The sequence below is a fragment of the Equus caballus genome, chromosome 6 (genome assembly GCF_041296265.1).
Source record: "Equus caballus isolate H_3958 breed thoroughbred chromosome 6, TB-T2T, whole genome shotgun sequence".
Lineage (NCBI taxonomy): Eukaryota > Metazoa > Chordata > Mammalia > Perissodactyla > Equidae > Equus > Equus caballus.
This window is the reverse complement of record NC_091689.1, coordinates 43,380,440-43,395,791: the sequence shown is the minus strand read 5'-3', so window position 1 is coordinate 43,395,791 and position 15,352 is coordinate 43,380,440. Positions and strand designations below refer to the sequence as shown.

The following is a 15,352-nucleotide window of genomic DNA, read 5'->3' as shown; positions in this document are numbered from 1 at the left end:
CCGTGATGCCCCTGCCTCTTCCCCTGTTCTCTGTCTTTGTGGGTGGATGCCTCTTTTTTTTAACTTTTTATTGAGATTATGATAGTTTACAACCTTGTGAAATTTCAGTTGTACATTATTGTTTGTCAGTCATGTTGGAGATGCACCCCTTCACTCTTTGTGCCCATGCCCCACCCTCCCCCTCCCTTTCCCCTGGTAGCCACTAATCTGTTCTCTTTGTCTACATGTTTAACTTTCACATATGAGTGGAGTCATACAGAGACTGTCTTTCTCTGTCTTATTATTATTATTATTATTATTATTATATTCTGTCTTATATCTGTCTTATTTCACTTAACGTAATACCCTCAAAGTCCATCCATGTTGTTGTGAATGGGACGATTGTATCCTTTTTTATGGCTGAGTAGTATTCCATTGTATATATATGCCAGATCTTCTTTATCCACTCATCAGCTGATGGGCACTTAGGTTGCTTCCACGTCTTGGCTATTGTGAATAATGCTGCAATGAACATAGGGGTGCATGGGACTTTTGGAATTGCTGATTTCAAGTTCTTTGGATAGATATCCAGTAGTGGGATGGCTGGGTCATATGGTATTTCTATTTTTAATTTTTTGAGAAATCTCTATACTGTTTTCCATAGTGGCTGCACCAGTTTGCATTCCCACCAACAGTGTATGAGGGTTCCTTTTTCTCCACATCCTCTCCAACATTTGTTACTTTTAGTTTTGGTTATTTTTGCCATTCTAACATGTATAAGGTGATATCTTAGTGTAGTTTTGATTTGCATTTCCCTGATGATCAGTGATAATGAGCATCTTTTCATGTGCCTATTGGCCATCTGTATATCTTCTTTGGAGAAATGTCTGTTCATGTCTCCTGCCCATTTTTTGATTGGATTATTTGATTTTTTTGTTGTTGAGTTGTGTGAGTTCTTTATATATTATGGAGATTAACCCTTTGTAGGATATATGACTTGCAAATATTTTTTCCCAGTTCGTGGGTTGTTTTTTTGTTTCAATCCTGTTTTCCCTTGCCTTGAAGAAGCTCCTTAGTCTGATGAAATCCCATTTGTTTATTCTTTCTATTGTTTCCCTTGTCTGAGAAGACATGGTGTCCAAAAAGATCCTTTTGATACTGAGGTCAAAGAGTGCACTGCCTATATTTTCTTCTAGAAGCCTTATGGTTTCAGGTCTTACTTTTAGGTCTTTGATCCATTTTGAGTTTATTTTTGTGAATGGTGAAAAAAAATGGTCAATTTTCATTCTTTTACATGTGGCTTTCCAGTTTTCCCAGCACCATATGTTGAAGAGACTTTCTTTTTTCCATTGTAGGCCCTCAGCTCTTTTGTCGCAGATTAGCCATCCATAGAGGTATGGTTTTATTTCTGGGCTTTCAATTCTGTTCCATTGATCTGTGCACCTGTTTTTGTACCAGTACCATGCTGTTTTGATTACTGTAGCTTTGTAGTATGTTGTGAAGTCAGGGATTGTGATGCCTCCAGCTTTGTTCTTTTTTCTCAAGATCGCTTTAGCATTCGGGGTCTTTTGTTGCCTCATATGAATTTTAGGATTCTTTGTTCTATTTCTGTAAAGAATGTCATTGGGATTCTGATTGGGATTGCATTGAATCTGTAGATTGTTTTAAGTAGTATGGACATTTTAACTATGTTTATTCTTCCAATCCATGTGCATGGAATGTCTTTCCATCTCTTTATGTCATCATCAACTTCTTTCAGGAAAGTCTTGTAGTTATCATTGTATAGGTCTTTCACTTCCTTGGTTAAATTTACCCCAAGGTAATTTATTCTGTTTGTTGCAGTTGTGAATGGTATTTTGTCCTTGAGTTCTTTTTCTGTTAGTTCATTATTAGAGTATAGAAATGCTACTGATTTATGTAAGTTGATTTTATACCCTGCAACTTTGCTGTAGTTGTTGATTACTTCTAAAAGTTTCCCAATGGATTCGTTGGGGTTTTCTATATATAAGATCAGGTCGTCTACAAACAGCAAGAGTTTCACTTCTTCACTCCCTATTTGGATCCCTTTTATTCCTTTCTCTTGCCTAATTGCTCTGGCCAAAACCTCCAGTACTATGTTGAATAAGAGCAGTGATAGAGGGCATCCTTGTCTCGTTCCTGTTTTCAGGGAGATGGCGCTCAGTTTTTGCCCATTGAGTATGATGTTGGCTGTGGGTTTGTCATGTATGGCCTTTATTATGTTGAGGTAGTTCCCTTCTATGCCCATTTTGTTCAGAGTTTTTATCGTAAGTGGCTGTTGGATCTTGTCAAATGCTTTCTCTGCATCTATTGAGATGATCATGTGGTTTTTATTCCTCAGTTTGTTAATGTGGTGTATCATGTTGATTGATTTGCGGATGTTGAACCATCCCTGTGTCCCTGGTATGAATCCCACCTGATCATGATGTATGATCCTTTTGATGAATTGCTGTATTCGGGTTGCCAAAATTTTGTTGAGAATTTTTGCATCTATGTTCATCAGCGATATTGGCCTGTAGTTCTCCTTTTTCGTGCTGTCCTTGTCAGGCTTTGGTATCAGAGTGATGTTGGCCTCATAGAATATGTTAGGAAGTGTTCCGTTCTCCCTAATTTTTTGCAATAGCTTGAAAAGGATAGGTATTAAATCTTCTCTGAAAGTTTGGTAGAATTCCCCAGGAAAGCCGTCTGGTCCTAGGGTTTCATTCTTTGGGATGCTTTTGATTGCTGTTTCAATCTCTTTCCTTGTGATTGGTCTGTTCAGATTGTCTGCTTCTTCTTGACTTAGCTTTGGGAGATTGTAAGAGTCTAAAAATTTATCCATTTCCTCTAGGTTATCCATTTTGTTGGCATATAGTTTTTCATAGTTTTCTCTTATAGTCCATTGTTTTTCTGTGGAGTCTGTTGTTATTTCTCCTCTTTCATTTTTGATTTTGTTTATTTGAGCTTTCTCTCTTTTTTTCTTTGTAGGTCTGGCTAGAGGTTTGTCAATTTTATTTAGCTTCTCAAAGAACCAGCTCTTTGTTTCATTGATGCTTTCTACTGCCTTTTTTGTTTCAATAGCATTTATTTCTGCTCTGATTTTTATTATTTCTCTCCTTCTGCTGACTTTGGGCTTTGTTTGTTCTTCTTTCTCTAATTCAGTTAGGTGTAATTTGAGATTGCTTATTTGGGATTTTTCTTGTTTGTTAAGGTGTGCCTGTATTGCGATGAATTTCTCTCTTAATACAGCTTTTGCTGCATCCCATATGAGTTGGTATGGCATGTTATCATTTTCATTTGTCTCCAGATATTTTTTGACTTCTTCTTTAATTTCGTCAATGATCCATTGCTTATTCAATAGCATATTGTTTAGTCTCCACATCTTTGTCCCTTTCTCAGCTTTTTTCTTATAATTAATTTCTAGCTTTATAGCATTATGATCGGAGAAGATGCTTGTTATTATTTCAATTTTTTAAAATTTATAGAGGTTTTCCTTGTTTCCCAACATATGGTCTATCCTTGAAAATGTTCCATGCGCACTTGAGAAGAATGTGTATTCTGCTGTTTTTGGATGGAGTGTTCTATATATGTCTATTAAGTCCAACTGTTTTAGCTTTCCATTTAATTCCACTGTTTCCTTGTTTGGATGATCTGTCCATTGATGTCAGTGGGGTGTTGAGGTCCCCTAATATTATTGTGTTATTTTTAATATCTTCTTTTAGGTTTGTTATTAGTTGCTTTATGAACTTTGGTGCTCCTGTGTTGGGTGCATAGATATTTATAAGTGTTATTTCTTCTTGATGTAGTGTCCCTTTGATCATTTTATATTGACCCTCTATGTCTCTCTTTACCTGCCTTATCTTGAAGTCTCCTTTGTCTGATATAAGTATTGTGACACCTGCTTTCTTTTGTTCGCCATTATCTTGGAGTATCATCTTCTACCCCTTCATTCTGAGCCTGTGTTTGTCATTGGAGGTGAGATGTGTTTCCTGGACACAACAAATTGTTGGATCTTGTTCTTCAATCCACCTTCCCACTCTGTGTCTTTTTATTGGAGAATTCAATCCATTTATGTTTAGGGTGATTATTGATGTATGAGGGCTTAATGCTGTCATTATATCACTCGTTTTCTGGTTTTCCCGCATTTCCTTTGTTTCTCGTCCTGTGTGTTTTAGTCTACCCATTGAATTCTACAGTTTTTTTATGCTGTGTTTCTTTGTTTTTTCCTTGTTTACTTTTGTGTCTCTGTTCTGCTTTTTAGTTTAGTGGCTACCCTGAAGTTTGTATTCAGAATCTCGTGCATAACATAGTCCATTTTCTGATGGCCTCTTATTTCCTTAGTCTAAACTGATTCAGTCCCTTTCCTCCGTCCCTCCTAAGTTATTATTCTCATATCTTATTCCAACTTGTGCTGTGAGTTTATGGTTAAAGTGACAAGATTGTCTTTGTTTTTGATGTTTTCCTTCCCTTTTGCCTAATGCTATAGTTGAGTATTTGCTATCTTATTCTGCTTCTGTCTATTTGTCTCCCTACTCTGTGTTTTGTTAACCTTTTCTCCCTTTTTTCTTTTTTCAGGTATGACAGCCTTCTTGAGGATTTCTTGTGTGGGGAGGTCTTGTGGCTATGAAGTCCCTTAGCTTTCGTTTATCTGGGAAAGATTTAATTTCTCCCTCATATCTGAAGGATATTTTTGCTGGATAGAGTATTCTTCGCTGAAGATTTTTATCTTTTAAAGTTTTGACTATATCATTCCAATCTCTCCTAGCTTGTAAGGTTTCTGTAGAGAAATCCACTGAAAGTCTGATAGAGGGTTTTGTAGGTTATTTTCTTCTGCCTTGCTGCCCTGAGTATTCTTTCTTTGTTATTCATTTTTGCCAGTTTCACTACTATATGCCTTGCAGTAGGTCTTTTTACATTGACAAATCTAGGAGATCTGAAATCTTCCTCCACACACATTTCCCTCTCATTCCCTAGATTTTGGAAGTTCTCTGCTATTATTTCTTTGAGCCTGCTTTCTGCTCCATTCTCCTTCTCTTCACCTTCTTGGATGCCTATAATTCTTATGCTGCATTTCCTCATTGAGTCAGATATTTCTTGGAGACTTTCTTCATTTCTTTTTCGTCTCAGTTTTCTTTCCTCCTCTGTCTGGAGCAATTCAACATGTCTATCTTCGATTATGCTGATTTGCTCCTCTATGGTGTCTACACGGGCATTCAGGAAATCCGTATTTTGTTTTATCTCTTCCATTGTATCTTTCATCTCTAGTATTTCTGATTGATTCTTCTTTATAGCTTCAATCTCTTTTGTGAAGTAGCTCCTGAACTCGTTAAATTGTTTCTCTATATTCTCTTTTACCTCATTGAGTTTTTTGACGATAGCTATTCTGAATTAATCATCATTTAGTTTACTAATTTCTGAGTCCTCAGGACAGAATTCTGGATATTTATTGTTTTTTCTCTGGTCTGGAGTTTTTTGTTTTTTTTGTTTTTTTTAAAGATTGGCACCTGAGCTTACAACTGTTGCCAATCTTTTTTTTTCTGCTTTTTTCTCCCCAAAGCCCCCGGTACATGGTTGTATATTTTAGTTGTGGGTCCTTCTAGTTGTGGCATGTGGGACACTGCCTCAATGTGGCCTGATGAGTGGTGCCATGTCTGCACCCAGGATCTGAACCAGTGAAACCCTGGGCTGCCAAAGCCGAGCCCATGAACTTAACTACTCGGCCATGGGGCTGGCCCCTGGTCTGGAGTTTTGATGAACTGCCTGATGCTGGAAGAACAGGGTTTTCTCATTGTGATATTATTCGGTTGCAGTTATAGCCTGTCACCACTGGGTGAGGGTCAAGAGCCACGTATTCTGAGCCCTCCACCTTCAGCCAAGATGGCACAGTGTGGGGGGGTGGTGCACTTTCTCTTGCACATGGACCCGGGTTTCCCAATCAGCTCTTGCTATCTGGTGTCCTGGGGTCTTGGCCTGATGAGGTCACCCTGCATGAAAGCTTTCACCCGGTTATAGGGCTTCCCTGTAGGCTGCAAGGGCCCTAGGGAGTCCTGGGTGATCCCAAGGATGCCTGACCCCTACCCCACTCCTTCCCTCACAGATCCTCCTGTGGCAGGGATCCCAGTCTTTAGGGGAGGGAGTGAAGTTTTCTCTTACCCAGTTCCAGCTCCTCCGAGGGGGGCTCCAGCCTCTCTGCCCTCTATTGTTTGGCTGCCATGACTCTCCGAGGATTCCTGTGCTATAGGATATTTTCTGTTGGAATATGGTTGCTCCTTTTTGTTGTATGTTGGAGGGGAGAGAGTCCTGGGCAAGCTCACTCCACTATGATGCTGATGTCACTCTTGGATGCCTTTTTTTTTTTTTTAACTTTTTATTAAGATTATGGTAGTTTACAACCTTATGAAATTTCAGTTGTACATTATTGTTAGTCATGTTGTAGGTGCACCACTTCACCCTTTGTGCCCGTGCCCCACCCCCCCTTTCCCCTAGTAACCACCAATCCTGGATGCCTTTTTTTTTTTTTTTTTTAAAGATTTTATTTTTTCCTTTTTCTCCCCAAAGCCCCCGGTACATAGTTGTATATTCTTCATTGTGTGTCCATCTAGTTATGGCATGTGGGACGCTGCCTCAGCGTGGTTTGATGAGCAATGTCATGTCCGCGCCCAGGATTCGAACCAACGAAACACTGGGCCGCCTGCAGCGGAGCGCACGAACTTAACCGCTCGGCCACGGGGCCAGCCCCTCCTGGATGCCTTTTTTAAAAATTCCTTTTACCAGGGTATTCAGAGGTGTGCATGCAGCCTGCCATCTTTAACTGTCAGCCTCCAGTTGTTCAGTCTTTACCGTGCTGTTTCTTGCCCCAGACCCCAGGGCTGCCACATGGCTCATCTGCCCAAGATCAGATGTGGAAGAAACAGGGTCCATCCAGAGAGCTGCTCATGGCAGGTGTAACGTCCTCTCAGTAGTTAGGAAAACTCCTTTGAGGACACTTGCCAAAGTTGCTTTATGTTTAATTTTTCCCTCTTGAGAAAGAAGCATATAGTTATTAAAGAAATATTTAGAAAAAGTGGAAAGAAGAAATTTTTTTATTGCCTCTGAAGTTTTTTATTATTATGAATTTTTTTATTGCCTAAAGAAGTTCGTTTTCATTGGTGTATTTCCTGCTTGTATTTTTTGTTGCCAGAGTTTTATCGTTACTGTGGAGCAGGAGCTGGGTGGAGGGTCTTGCTACCTGCATCCCTGTCGCCACTGGGTGAGGGTCAAGAGCCACGTATTCTGAGCCCTCCACCTTCAGCCAAGATGGCACAGTGTGGGGGGGTGGTGCACTTTCTCTTGCACATGGACCCGGGTTTCCCAATCAGCTCTTGCTATCTGGTGTCCTGGGGTCTTGGCCTGATGAGGAGCCCCCACAGGGGGCTGCCCTGCCCCTCATCATGGAATGTCTGACCCCCTCCCATGCTCCCAGAGAGGCAAGAATCTTGACACCCATTCAGCAACTAATGACTGCACACCGTGCTCCCTCCTGGAGCAGAGGGGAGGGCCTGAGAGGGGGAGACTCGAAAGAGAACAAGACAGAACATTGGGCTTCAAGTTACGCAGGGCAGGGCAGGCAGCGGGAAGTTGCTAAGACAAATACACGGAGGATGAGAGAATTGTAGAAGCAAAGGCAGGGACAGGGAGGCTGTGTTTGGAGATGAGGAAAGAGGCCTGGGAGGGAGGAGTGGGGGTTCCAGTTGTGGAACAGCAGGAGATGAGGCTGGAAATGTGTGTTGGGGCCATATGATGGCAGTTTGGTGACTGGCTGAGGAGTTTGTGCTTAATTTAATGGGTGGGGGGGTCCAGCCATTGAAGGCTTTGGAACAGGAACAGGGCAAAATCGCAGCCCCCCTTTAGGAGCATCAGTCTGGTAGGGGGCTTCCCATCTGGCGCCAGGCCTCTGACACCGCCCCCCGCCCCCCCTTCCTCTGCCCTTTCCACATTTATAGGTGTGGATGATGGCGCCGACATCCCCAGGGAGCTAGTGGTAGGCATCTACGAAAGGATACAGCAGAAGGAGCTCAAGTCCAATGAGGACCACGTCACGTATGTCACCAAGGTGGAGAAGTCCATTGTGGGCATGAAGACAGTAAGTCCCTGCTGCAGAGCGGCACTCACCCCATGGGGCCACCCCCTCTCCTGTGGCCACCAAGGCTCCCCATCTCCGTCACCTTTCCTTGCTTTCTTCCTGATGTCTCCTCCCATTCTTCTCCTCACCTTTCAAAACACTGTCCGTTACTCATCCACTTCGTAGCTGTTGAGGCCTCCTACGTGCCTCTTTTCCCACTCGCCTGGTTGCCTCACTGCCTCTTGCGACCAGCCCCTGCAGCAGGAGGTGCTGAAGCGAGACTGCCTGTGGTCTCAGACGAAGTGTCCCGATGGCCAGATAGGGAGGTTTTGGATGGGATAGGCCCTGGGCCCTCCTGGCTGCTCCTACTGAATGGAAGACAAGAAATGGGCCACCATGGGCTCTCGACTGTGGGGTCTCAGCCACAGGGGCAGGGTGCCCCTTGGTTGTGACCTATGTTGCAGTTTGCAATATGTTCCAAGTTCGCAGTGATTTTCAAAGTGAGCTGTCTCTGTGGGTTACTCCACTACCATATGTCAGCAGGGGCTCTTTACACCAGAAAGACCAAGGTTCTGGGATCCACCTCCCTAACTTCTCCCTAACCCTAACCACCTCCTGGTCCTCCTCCCTAAATTGCTGGCTTGGGGAGCAGTTTGCGGGCCTTGTCTGAGGCTCTGTGCTGGACCCCTGCACCCAGGCCAGGCAGGGCTGGCCCTTCTCTACCCGGAGCCTTGACTGCTGAGGTCTCAGCATGTGTCCAGTTTGCAGGCACCAGTGGAACAGATTGTTTTACACACTGCAGCAGATTCGAGTGTCCCTGTAACCCCCTCCCTCTTGCACACTTGTGTTTGGGTGTGCAATAGAGCAAGGGGTGGAGGTGCTGTCCTGCAGGCCACAGCCGGGGATGTGGGGGTGCCCTCAGGAAGGCCTTGGAGGGAAATGGGTTGAGAGCGACTGGATCTGAACCGTCTGAAAGCTCTGTCCAGTATCCTTTCCCAACCCTCGTGTCCCCATGTGCCCCAGCATGGTGAACACCTTCTCCCCAAGCCTTGCTGCCTCAGAAGTGTGGTGAAGGGGGAAGATGAGGACGGGAGAGGCTTAGGGTCCAGTTCAGGCCCTGCTGGGGAGCCCTGGGCTCCACCTGCTCTTCTGGAAGGTGGGCGCTGTGGGGTGGTAGGCTTGAGCTCCGGGGCCTCCTCCGCTGAGCTGTGCCCGCTGCAGGTGCTGTCGGTGCCCCATCGCCGCCTGGTCTGCTGCAGCCGGCTCTTCGAGGTGACGGACGTGAACAAGCTGCAGAAGCAGGCCGCACACCAGAGGGAGGTGTTCCTCTTCAACGACCTGCTGGTGGTGAGCCGACTGGGCGGGCGCCTGCTCTCTGCTCGGCCTTGGCAGGGCCCGGAGGGGCGGGGCGGGCTGTCAGCGACCTCACCCAGAAGACGTGTCCTGGGGGCTGATTCGCCTTTCTCAGCACACACGTCCACATCATGGGGTGTGAATAGCCCAGGCAGAGGTGACCACTCTTGCTTTCTAGGCACAGAGAGAGCAAATGATCTGTTCATGTTCCACAGTCCTGGTGAGAATGAACTAGGTCCCCGATCACCAGCCTCTCCCATGTTAGAGGGACCCTGGGGCAGGGACGGTACTGTGCTGCGCTGCACAGCCCACAGCGGCAGGGGTGGTGGTGGGGGACGGTGGGCTGGAGAGGGGCATCCGCTGCCCTGGGGGATGCTGGTGTGTGTGTGTGTGTGTGTGTGTGCGCGTGCCTGCGCACACATCTGTGGGGTACCTGGTGTCTGCCCTTTGAGAATAGGCGTCCATTCCACAAGGGTTTAATGAGTGTAACTACATGCCAGGCACTGTTCTAAGCGCAGGAAGCAGTGGTGAGGAGGCCTTGATTTCTGTCTTCCCCTCATACCCCACATCCTCTCTGTCCAGGAGTCTTTTTGCACTACCTCTAAAATTATCCCAGATCCAATGATCCCGCCTCTAAGGTCCATCTTCCCAGAGCGCAGAGTGATCTTTCTAGAGTGCCCATCAGGCCACGTGTCTGCCACGCTTCAGCCTCGACCCTTCTTCCCATGCCAGGCACAGGAGGTCTGCGCTCCCCGCCTGGGCCACCAGTGCCACCCACCTTGCTGCCTCCACTGCTTTCCTGGCTGCTCTGGCACCAGCCCCCTCAGCTGCTTCCCATGGGCCAAGCTCATTCCCGTCTCAGGCCTTTGTTCTTGCTCCTTCTGCTTGAAAAGCTCCCCCAGACCTTTGCTGGCCACCTCCCTCTCTTCGTTCAGGTCTCGATTCATGTGTCACTCCCTCAAGAGGCCCTCCCTGTTCACCTAGCTTGGTCATCAGCCCTATTTCTATTCCTTACTCTATGTCACTGACTTCAAAACACTTACCGGTTTCTGAAATTACCTTAGTTATCCATTTCTTCACGCTGTTTCCTTGCTTGTTATGCTTTATTGATTGATGGTTGGTTTGCCCCTGGCGGTCTCCTCCACTGTGGTGTCAGCACCTGAGGGCCGGGCCCTCCCTGCTTCTTGTCCTCTGTCCCCAGAGCCCAGCTCAGCGACGGTGCTGAGGAAATGTCTGTGTACTGAGCAACTGGCTGACTTAGCTCTCCTTTTAGTAGAGGAGGGAGATAGAAAATAATTATGAAAACAAACAAGATAATGTCAAGTTGGAGGAAATTGCTATGAAGACAGTAAAACAGGGGGACAGGATAGCGTTAAAGTGTGTTTTTTCGTTTGTTTAATTTTGTTTTTGTTTGTGTTTTAGATAGGATGGTCAGGGCAGGAATCTTTAAGGAGGTAGCATTTGAGTTAAGATCTCAGAGAGTAATCCAGCCGTGCAGAAAGCTGTAGGGGGAGCTGTGGGAAGGGAATAGCGTGTGCAACAGGCCTGCGGTGGGACAGAGCGTGCCTGTTCAAGCTACAGAAAGGAGAGCCCAGCCTGAGCATAAAGCCAGAGTAAGGCAGGAACCAGAGCGGGTGGGGCCTGGAGTGTGGCTGGGCTTCTAAGTGCCCTGGGAATAGCCACTGGAAGGGTTTCTGCAGTAAAAAACATATTTTGATATTGTATGTGTATACATACGTATATGTATGTATATGCATGAATTCGCCTAAGTATATAAGTATGCATGTGTGTGCTTGTGTCTTTGTGTGTGTTTACTTGTGTGCTCACAGGTGTCCCTGGGCGTTCATGCATCCAGGTGTGTACATGCATGTTGACATGTGTGTACACCTGTCAGCGGTGTCTATCTCCCTCTCTTGACAGATTCTCAAACTTTGCCCGAAGAAGAAGAGCTCCTCCACCTATACCTTCTGCAAGGCAGTTGGCCTGCTGGGCATGCAGTTCCACCTCTTTGAGAATGAATGTGAGTCTCGGGCGGACCCGGGGCCGTGGCAGAGGGCAGTTGGGGGAAGCTGAGGGAGACAGGATGGGCTGTGGGAGCGGGAGGGGCAAGCGCCCCCCCAAAGGCCCCGTCCACTCTCCACGTGGGGCTGGCTCCAGCCTCGCCTGCCGCTGCTGACAGCCTGGGGGCCTGGGATCTGGTTTCCAGATTACTCTCATGGCATCACGCTGGTGACCCCGCTCTCGGGCTCTGAGAAGAAGCAGCTGTTGCATTTCTGTGCCCTGGGTTCGGACGAGATGCAGAAGTTTGTGGAGGACCTGAAGGAATCCATCGCTGAGGTGACGGAGCTGGAGCAGATCCGGATAGAGTGTAAGGACACAGTGCACCCCGGTGTCTCCAAGGCGGTTGGGCTCCCAGTCAGCCAGGAGCAGGGTCAGCTGGTAGACAGACCTGACTCAGTCCTTGCCCCACTTTAGAGTGAGTATGGGGTGAGCCAGGGGCCGCCCACCACCCCCCCGCCCCTCCCCCAGGCCCACTGCACCATCACGCCTGATGTGGGTGTACTGCTCTTCATGTTTCTTCACAATTAAAGCGAGGTACACTAGGGCATGCACACGTGTGTGCACATCTAGCCAGGCCGTGGGGCTGAGTGAGGGCCCCATGGAACAGAGAACTCTGCTGTGTTTGACCAGGACCAAGCAGGCACCCAGGGCCAGCTTGCAAACCAGAGGTCTGGGGGCCTAGGGACGTCCCTTCCCACCAAACAGCCGCCTGCGGGGTCTGCCCCGGATCCAGCCCAGGGCCACATACCGCGTCTGTTCGTTTCACTACTGTCATATCTTTTAATCAAGAATCGTCCCCGTTTTATTTTTTCATAACTTTGTCTTTTTGAAGAGTCCAGCCTGGGTTTCTGACTGTCCCTCATCCTGGGCTCACCTCTCTGTTCCTGGGAGGAAAGCCTCCATTCTTCATTGTCCCAGTCCAGGCGCTTGAGGACATACGCGGGCCTCTGCCCGTGTTGGTGGCTTAACGGTTGCTTTTTGGTTTAGAAAACAGCTGGATGCCCTGAACCTTGGCCCCCTGCGAGCTTTTACTGTTGAAGCGCAGAAGCGGCTTCCGATGACCTTTAAGAAAATTAAATAAGAATGGACTCAGAAACTAAAGCAGAAAATAAAGACAGACTTTGGGCCTGCCCAATATGGCCCCTGAGGTTTTCTAAATTAATAGAAATCCCTTGCGCAGTAGGAAAGGCAGCAGGGTGTCTGAGCAGGGGCCCGTGTGCAGGGCCGCGCTCTTCCTCGCTGCCCTGGGAACACCAACCACATTCGGGGCAGTTTGCTTGTGTTGCACCCATCCTCACAGTGACACCGTGCGGTGTCTGTCCCCACGTTACATCAAAGTCCAAGAGGTTCAGGAGTGTGTCCGAGGTCGTGCATGTCAGAAGCGCAGGAGGTGGCATCTGCATTTAAGTCTGATTCCGAGGCTCATGTAGTCCCCGCTCTGAGAGTGAGAGAAGGGCTTCTGTTGAGAATCTGCTCAGAAAATAGTTAAATGCAGTTAACAGAAAAAGCCGCCAGAGCAGACTGTGTCCCTCATGGAGGAGGGAGGCGGGGGTAAGGTCCTTCCAGCACTCCGCTGGCCTTCTTGAGGCCAGTGGTGTAACAGCCAGACTCTTTTCAAGGGCTGGACTGGATGCTTGGAGATGGCACCTTGGCCACTGATCTTGAACATTCTCAGGGACGCGCCCTAAAACAGCTTCACTTCTCTCATTGTCCAAATGTCACCAATGGCTCCACATGGCCCTGGGGCCGTAATTGCCAGAAGATGCGCCTTCTCGCCCGTCAGCCTGGGAGCAGCAGGGCATATCCCACCCCAAAGTACAAGGGAGTGGACAGTACCAGAACCTCTTATGTCGAGGTGGCTCTCCTCTCCTGCTGCCTGGAGGGCAGGGGGCGCGAGAGGCTCACATCTGGCTCTTCCTCTTCAGGTCGGGCGACAGGGAAGGAACAGCTGAGGAAAGATGAGGCTGGTCAGGAGGCAGGGAGGAAAGAAAGTAGGAAACAGAAAATGAAAACCAGCACTAGCTGCCATGTAAGGAGCACTTAGTGCCTGCCTGGCCCGGGGCTGATCTGTTGTGTTATTTAATTCTTGCCACATCCTTCCACAAGGTGAGTCATATTATCCTCATTTTAAATAAGGAAACTGAGTCTAACAGAACTTATGGAAGTGGTCCACGTTCATGCAGTCAGTGACTAAACAGGCTTCGCACACAGGTCCTGGGGCTCCTGGCTTGTAAGGACGAGGCTAATTTCTCTAGGGCCACGAGAGCCCCTCTGGGAGGGATGATGGGCAGTTCAGCAGCCGGCACTGCTGTTGCCAGCCGGTGTGACTCGGGCAGTCAGGACACACTGTCCTGGTCGGGGGTCTGCCGTCTGGCATCGGCGGACTGTGGACAACCAGAGAGACAGAGAGTGGGACCCCGGAGAGCAGCTTCAGTGAGAGGAACTGGAACGTGTCTCCTGGAAAAGAGCCTCTGAAGGAGCGATTCCTCCTGGCCGGCCGATCGCCCGGGAGGTGCTGCACCCGCTCCGCCAGGAGGAGGGGGAGAGAGGCACCGGTCTGTGGTCCAGCGAGGGGAGGTGGAGCGGAGCCAGGTGGGTGCCCGTTGGGCTGGCCTGAGACAGAGCCTGGCTGCGGGGCTCCTCCTCGCAGGTGCGGCCGGCCCAGGGGGGCAGTGGCCAGCACCAGTGCTGCTGCAGCCTGCCGTGCCGAGTGCTTCTTACACTTTGTAATAAAAGCTAATGTTTATTGAGCACTTGCCACAAGCCAGGGCTTATTCTAAGGGCTTCAATGTATTTCCCCACCTAATTCTCTTAATGACACTTTGAAGTAGGCACTGCTGTCCCCTCCGGTGAGGCACAGAGAGGTTAAGTAACTTGCCTGAAGCCACCAGCTAGGAAGTATTAGAACCAGATTCAAACCCGGCATCCACCTCCCTCTTACCGACCTGTTCTACCACCTCCCCAGCATTCACGCAGGCCTTACTGTCCCCATGCACAGACGAAGAGCCTGAGGCTTGCCATGAGGTGGGTGCCAGACTCTGGGGCCCAGGCTTCGTAGCCCTGTTAGGGAGCCTCTCCTCTTCTGCCTCCTCCTCCTGCTCTCTCTCGTCATTTCTTCTTCCCCTCTGTGTGGTAGAGGTCAAGGTTTCTCTCTGTTCATGAGCCTCTCCTTTCCCTAGGGGAGCTGGAGAAGCAGCAGGGAGCAAAGACGCTCTCCTTCAGGTCCGGCGGAGCCCAGGGGGACCCACAGTCGAAGCAGGGATCGCCTACAGGTGAGCCTGGCTCTGCTCAGGGTTCCAGAACCCAGGCCGGCATGGCCAGGCCCCGGGCCACAGGGAGGCCACTCACCAACCCTGGGCTGGGGGCCCGGGGCACTCGGGCCAGGGACGTGCACGTTCCCAGGGCCATTCCTTTCTGCTGAGGGGCTCCCACTTGCTTTATCTCACGGCCTTAGTAGTGGGCGTGAGGAGGAAGGTGAGAGAGACCCTGGTCAGTTTACAACCCGCACAAAGGCCCAGGGTCCGTGTGACATGTTGCTGTCCACCCTGGCACCCCAGCCCTAAAGGGGCCCCACTGGGGTGCCTTCTCCCCTCCCCAGCCAGGCTCACTGGGGGCGCCTGGAGGTGTGGTAAAGAGAAATCGCTTGAGAAGAAATCGCTGTGTCTGGGGTGGGAGCAGGGTAAGAAGGAGGGGTGGCTGGAAGGGTCTGGAACTCTCCGTCTGCCCCGTCAGCACTCTCTGATCCCAGGCCAGAGTCAACCCAGCCCAAGCCAGATAAGCCCTCAAACCCAATTCTCAAATGGTCTCTCCAGCTTGAATTACTCACTCCAGACGAATCAAGCCAGCTTCAGCTTTTGTATC

General features: G+C 48.5%; 1 protein-coding gene across 7 annotated transcripts in view; it reads left to right on the top strand.

The window, feature by feature from the left end:
* The window catches only part of IQSEC3 (IQ motif and Sec7 domain ArfGEF 3), a 110,047-nt gene that overhangs the window by 86,078 nt on the left and 8,617 nt on the right, over positions 1-15,352 (top strand). For all 7 annotated transcript variants that reach the window (XR_011439917.1, XR_011439916.1, XR_011439915.1 and 4 more), the window contains 5 exons: positions 7,959-8,098; positions 9,299-9,424; positions 11,351-11,450; positions 11,637-11,798; positions 14,671-14,763. Coding sequence is in view for 3 of the 7 variants with exons in the window: in XM_023642969.2 (XP_023498737.2) it covers positions 7,959-8,098; positions 9,299-9,424; positions 11,351-11,450; positions 11,637-11,798; positions 14,671-14,763 (621 nt within the window). In the remaining 4 variants the exon portion in view is untranslated. The remainder of the gene's footprint in view (positions 1-7,958; positions 8,099-9,298; positions 9,425-11,350; positions 11,451-11,636; positions 11,799-14,670; positions 14,764-15,352) is intronic.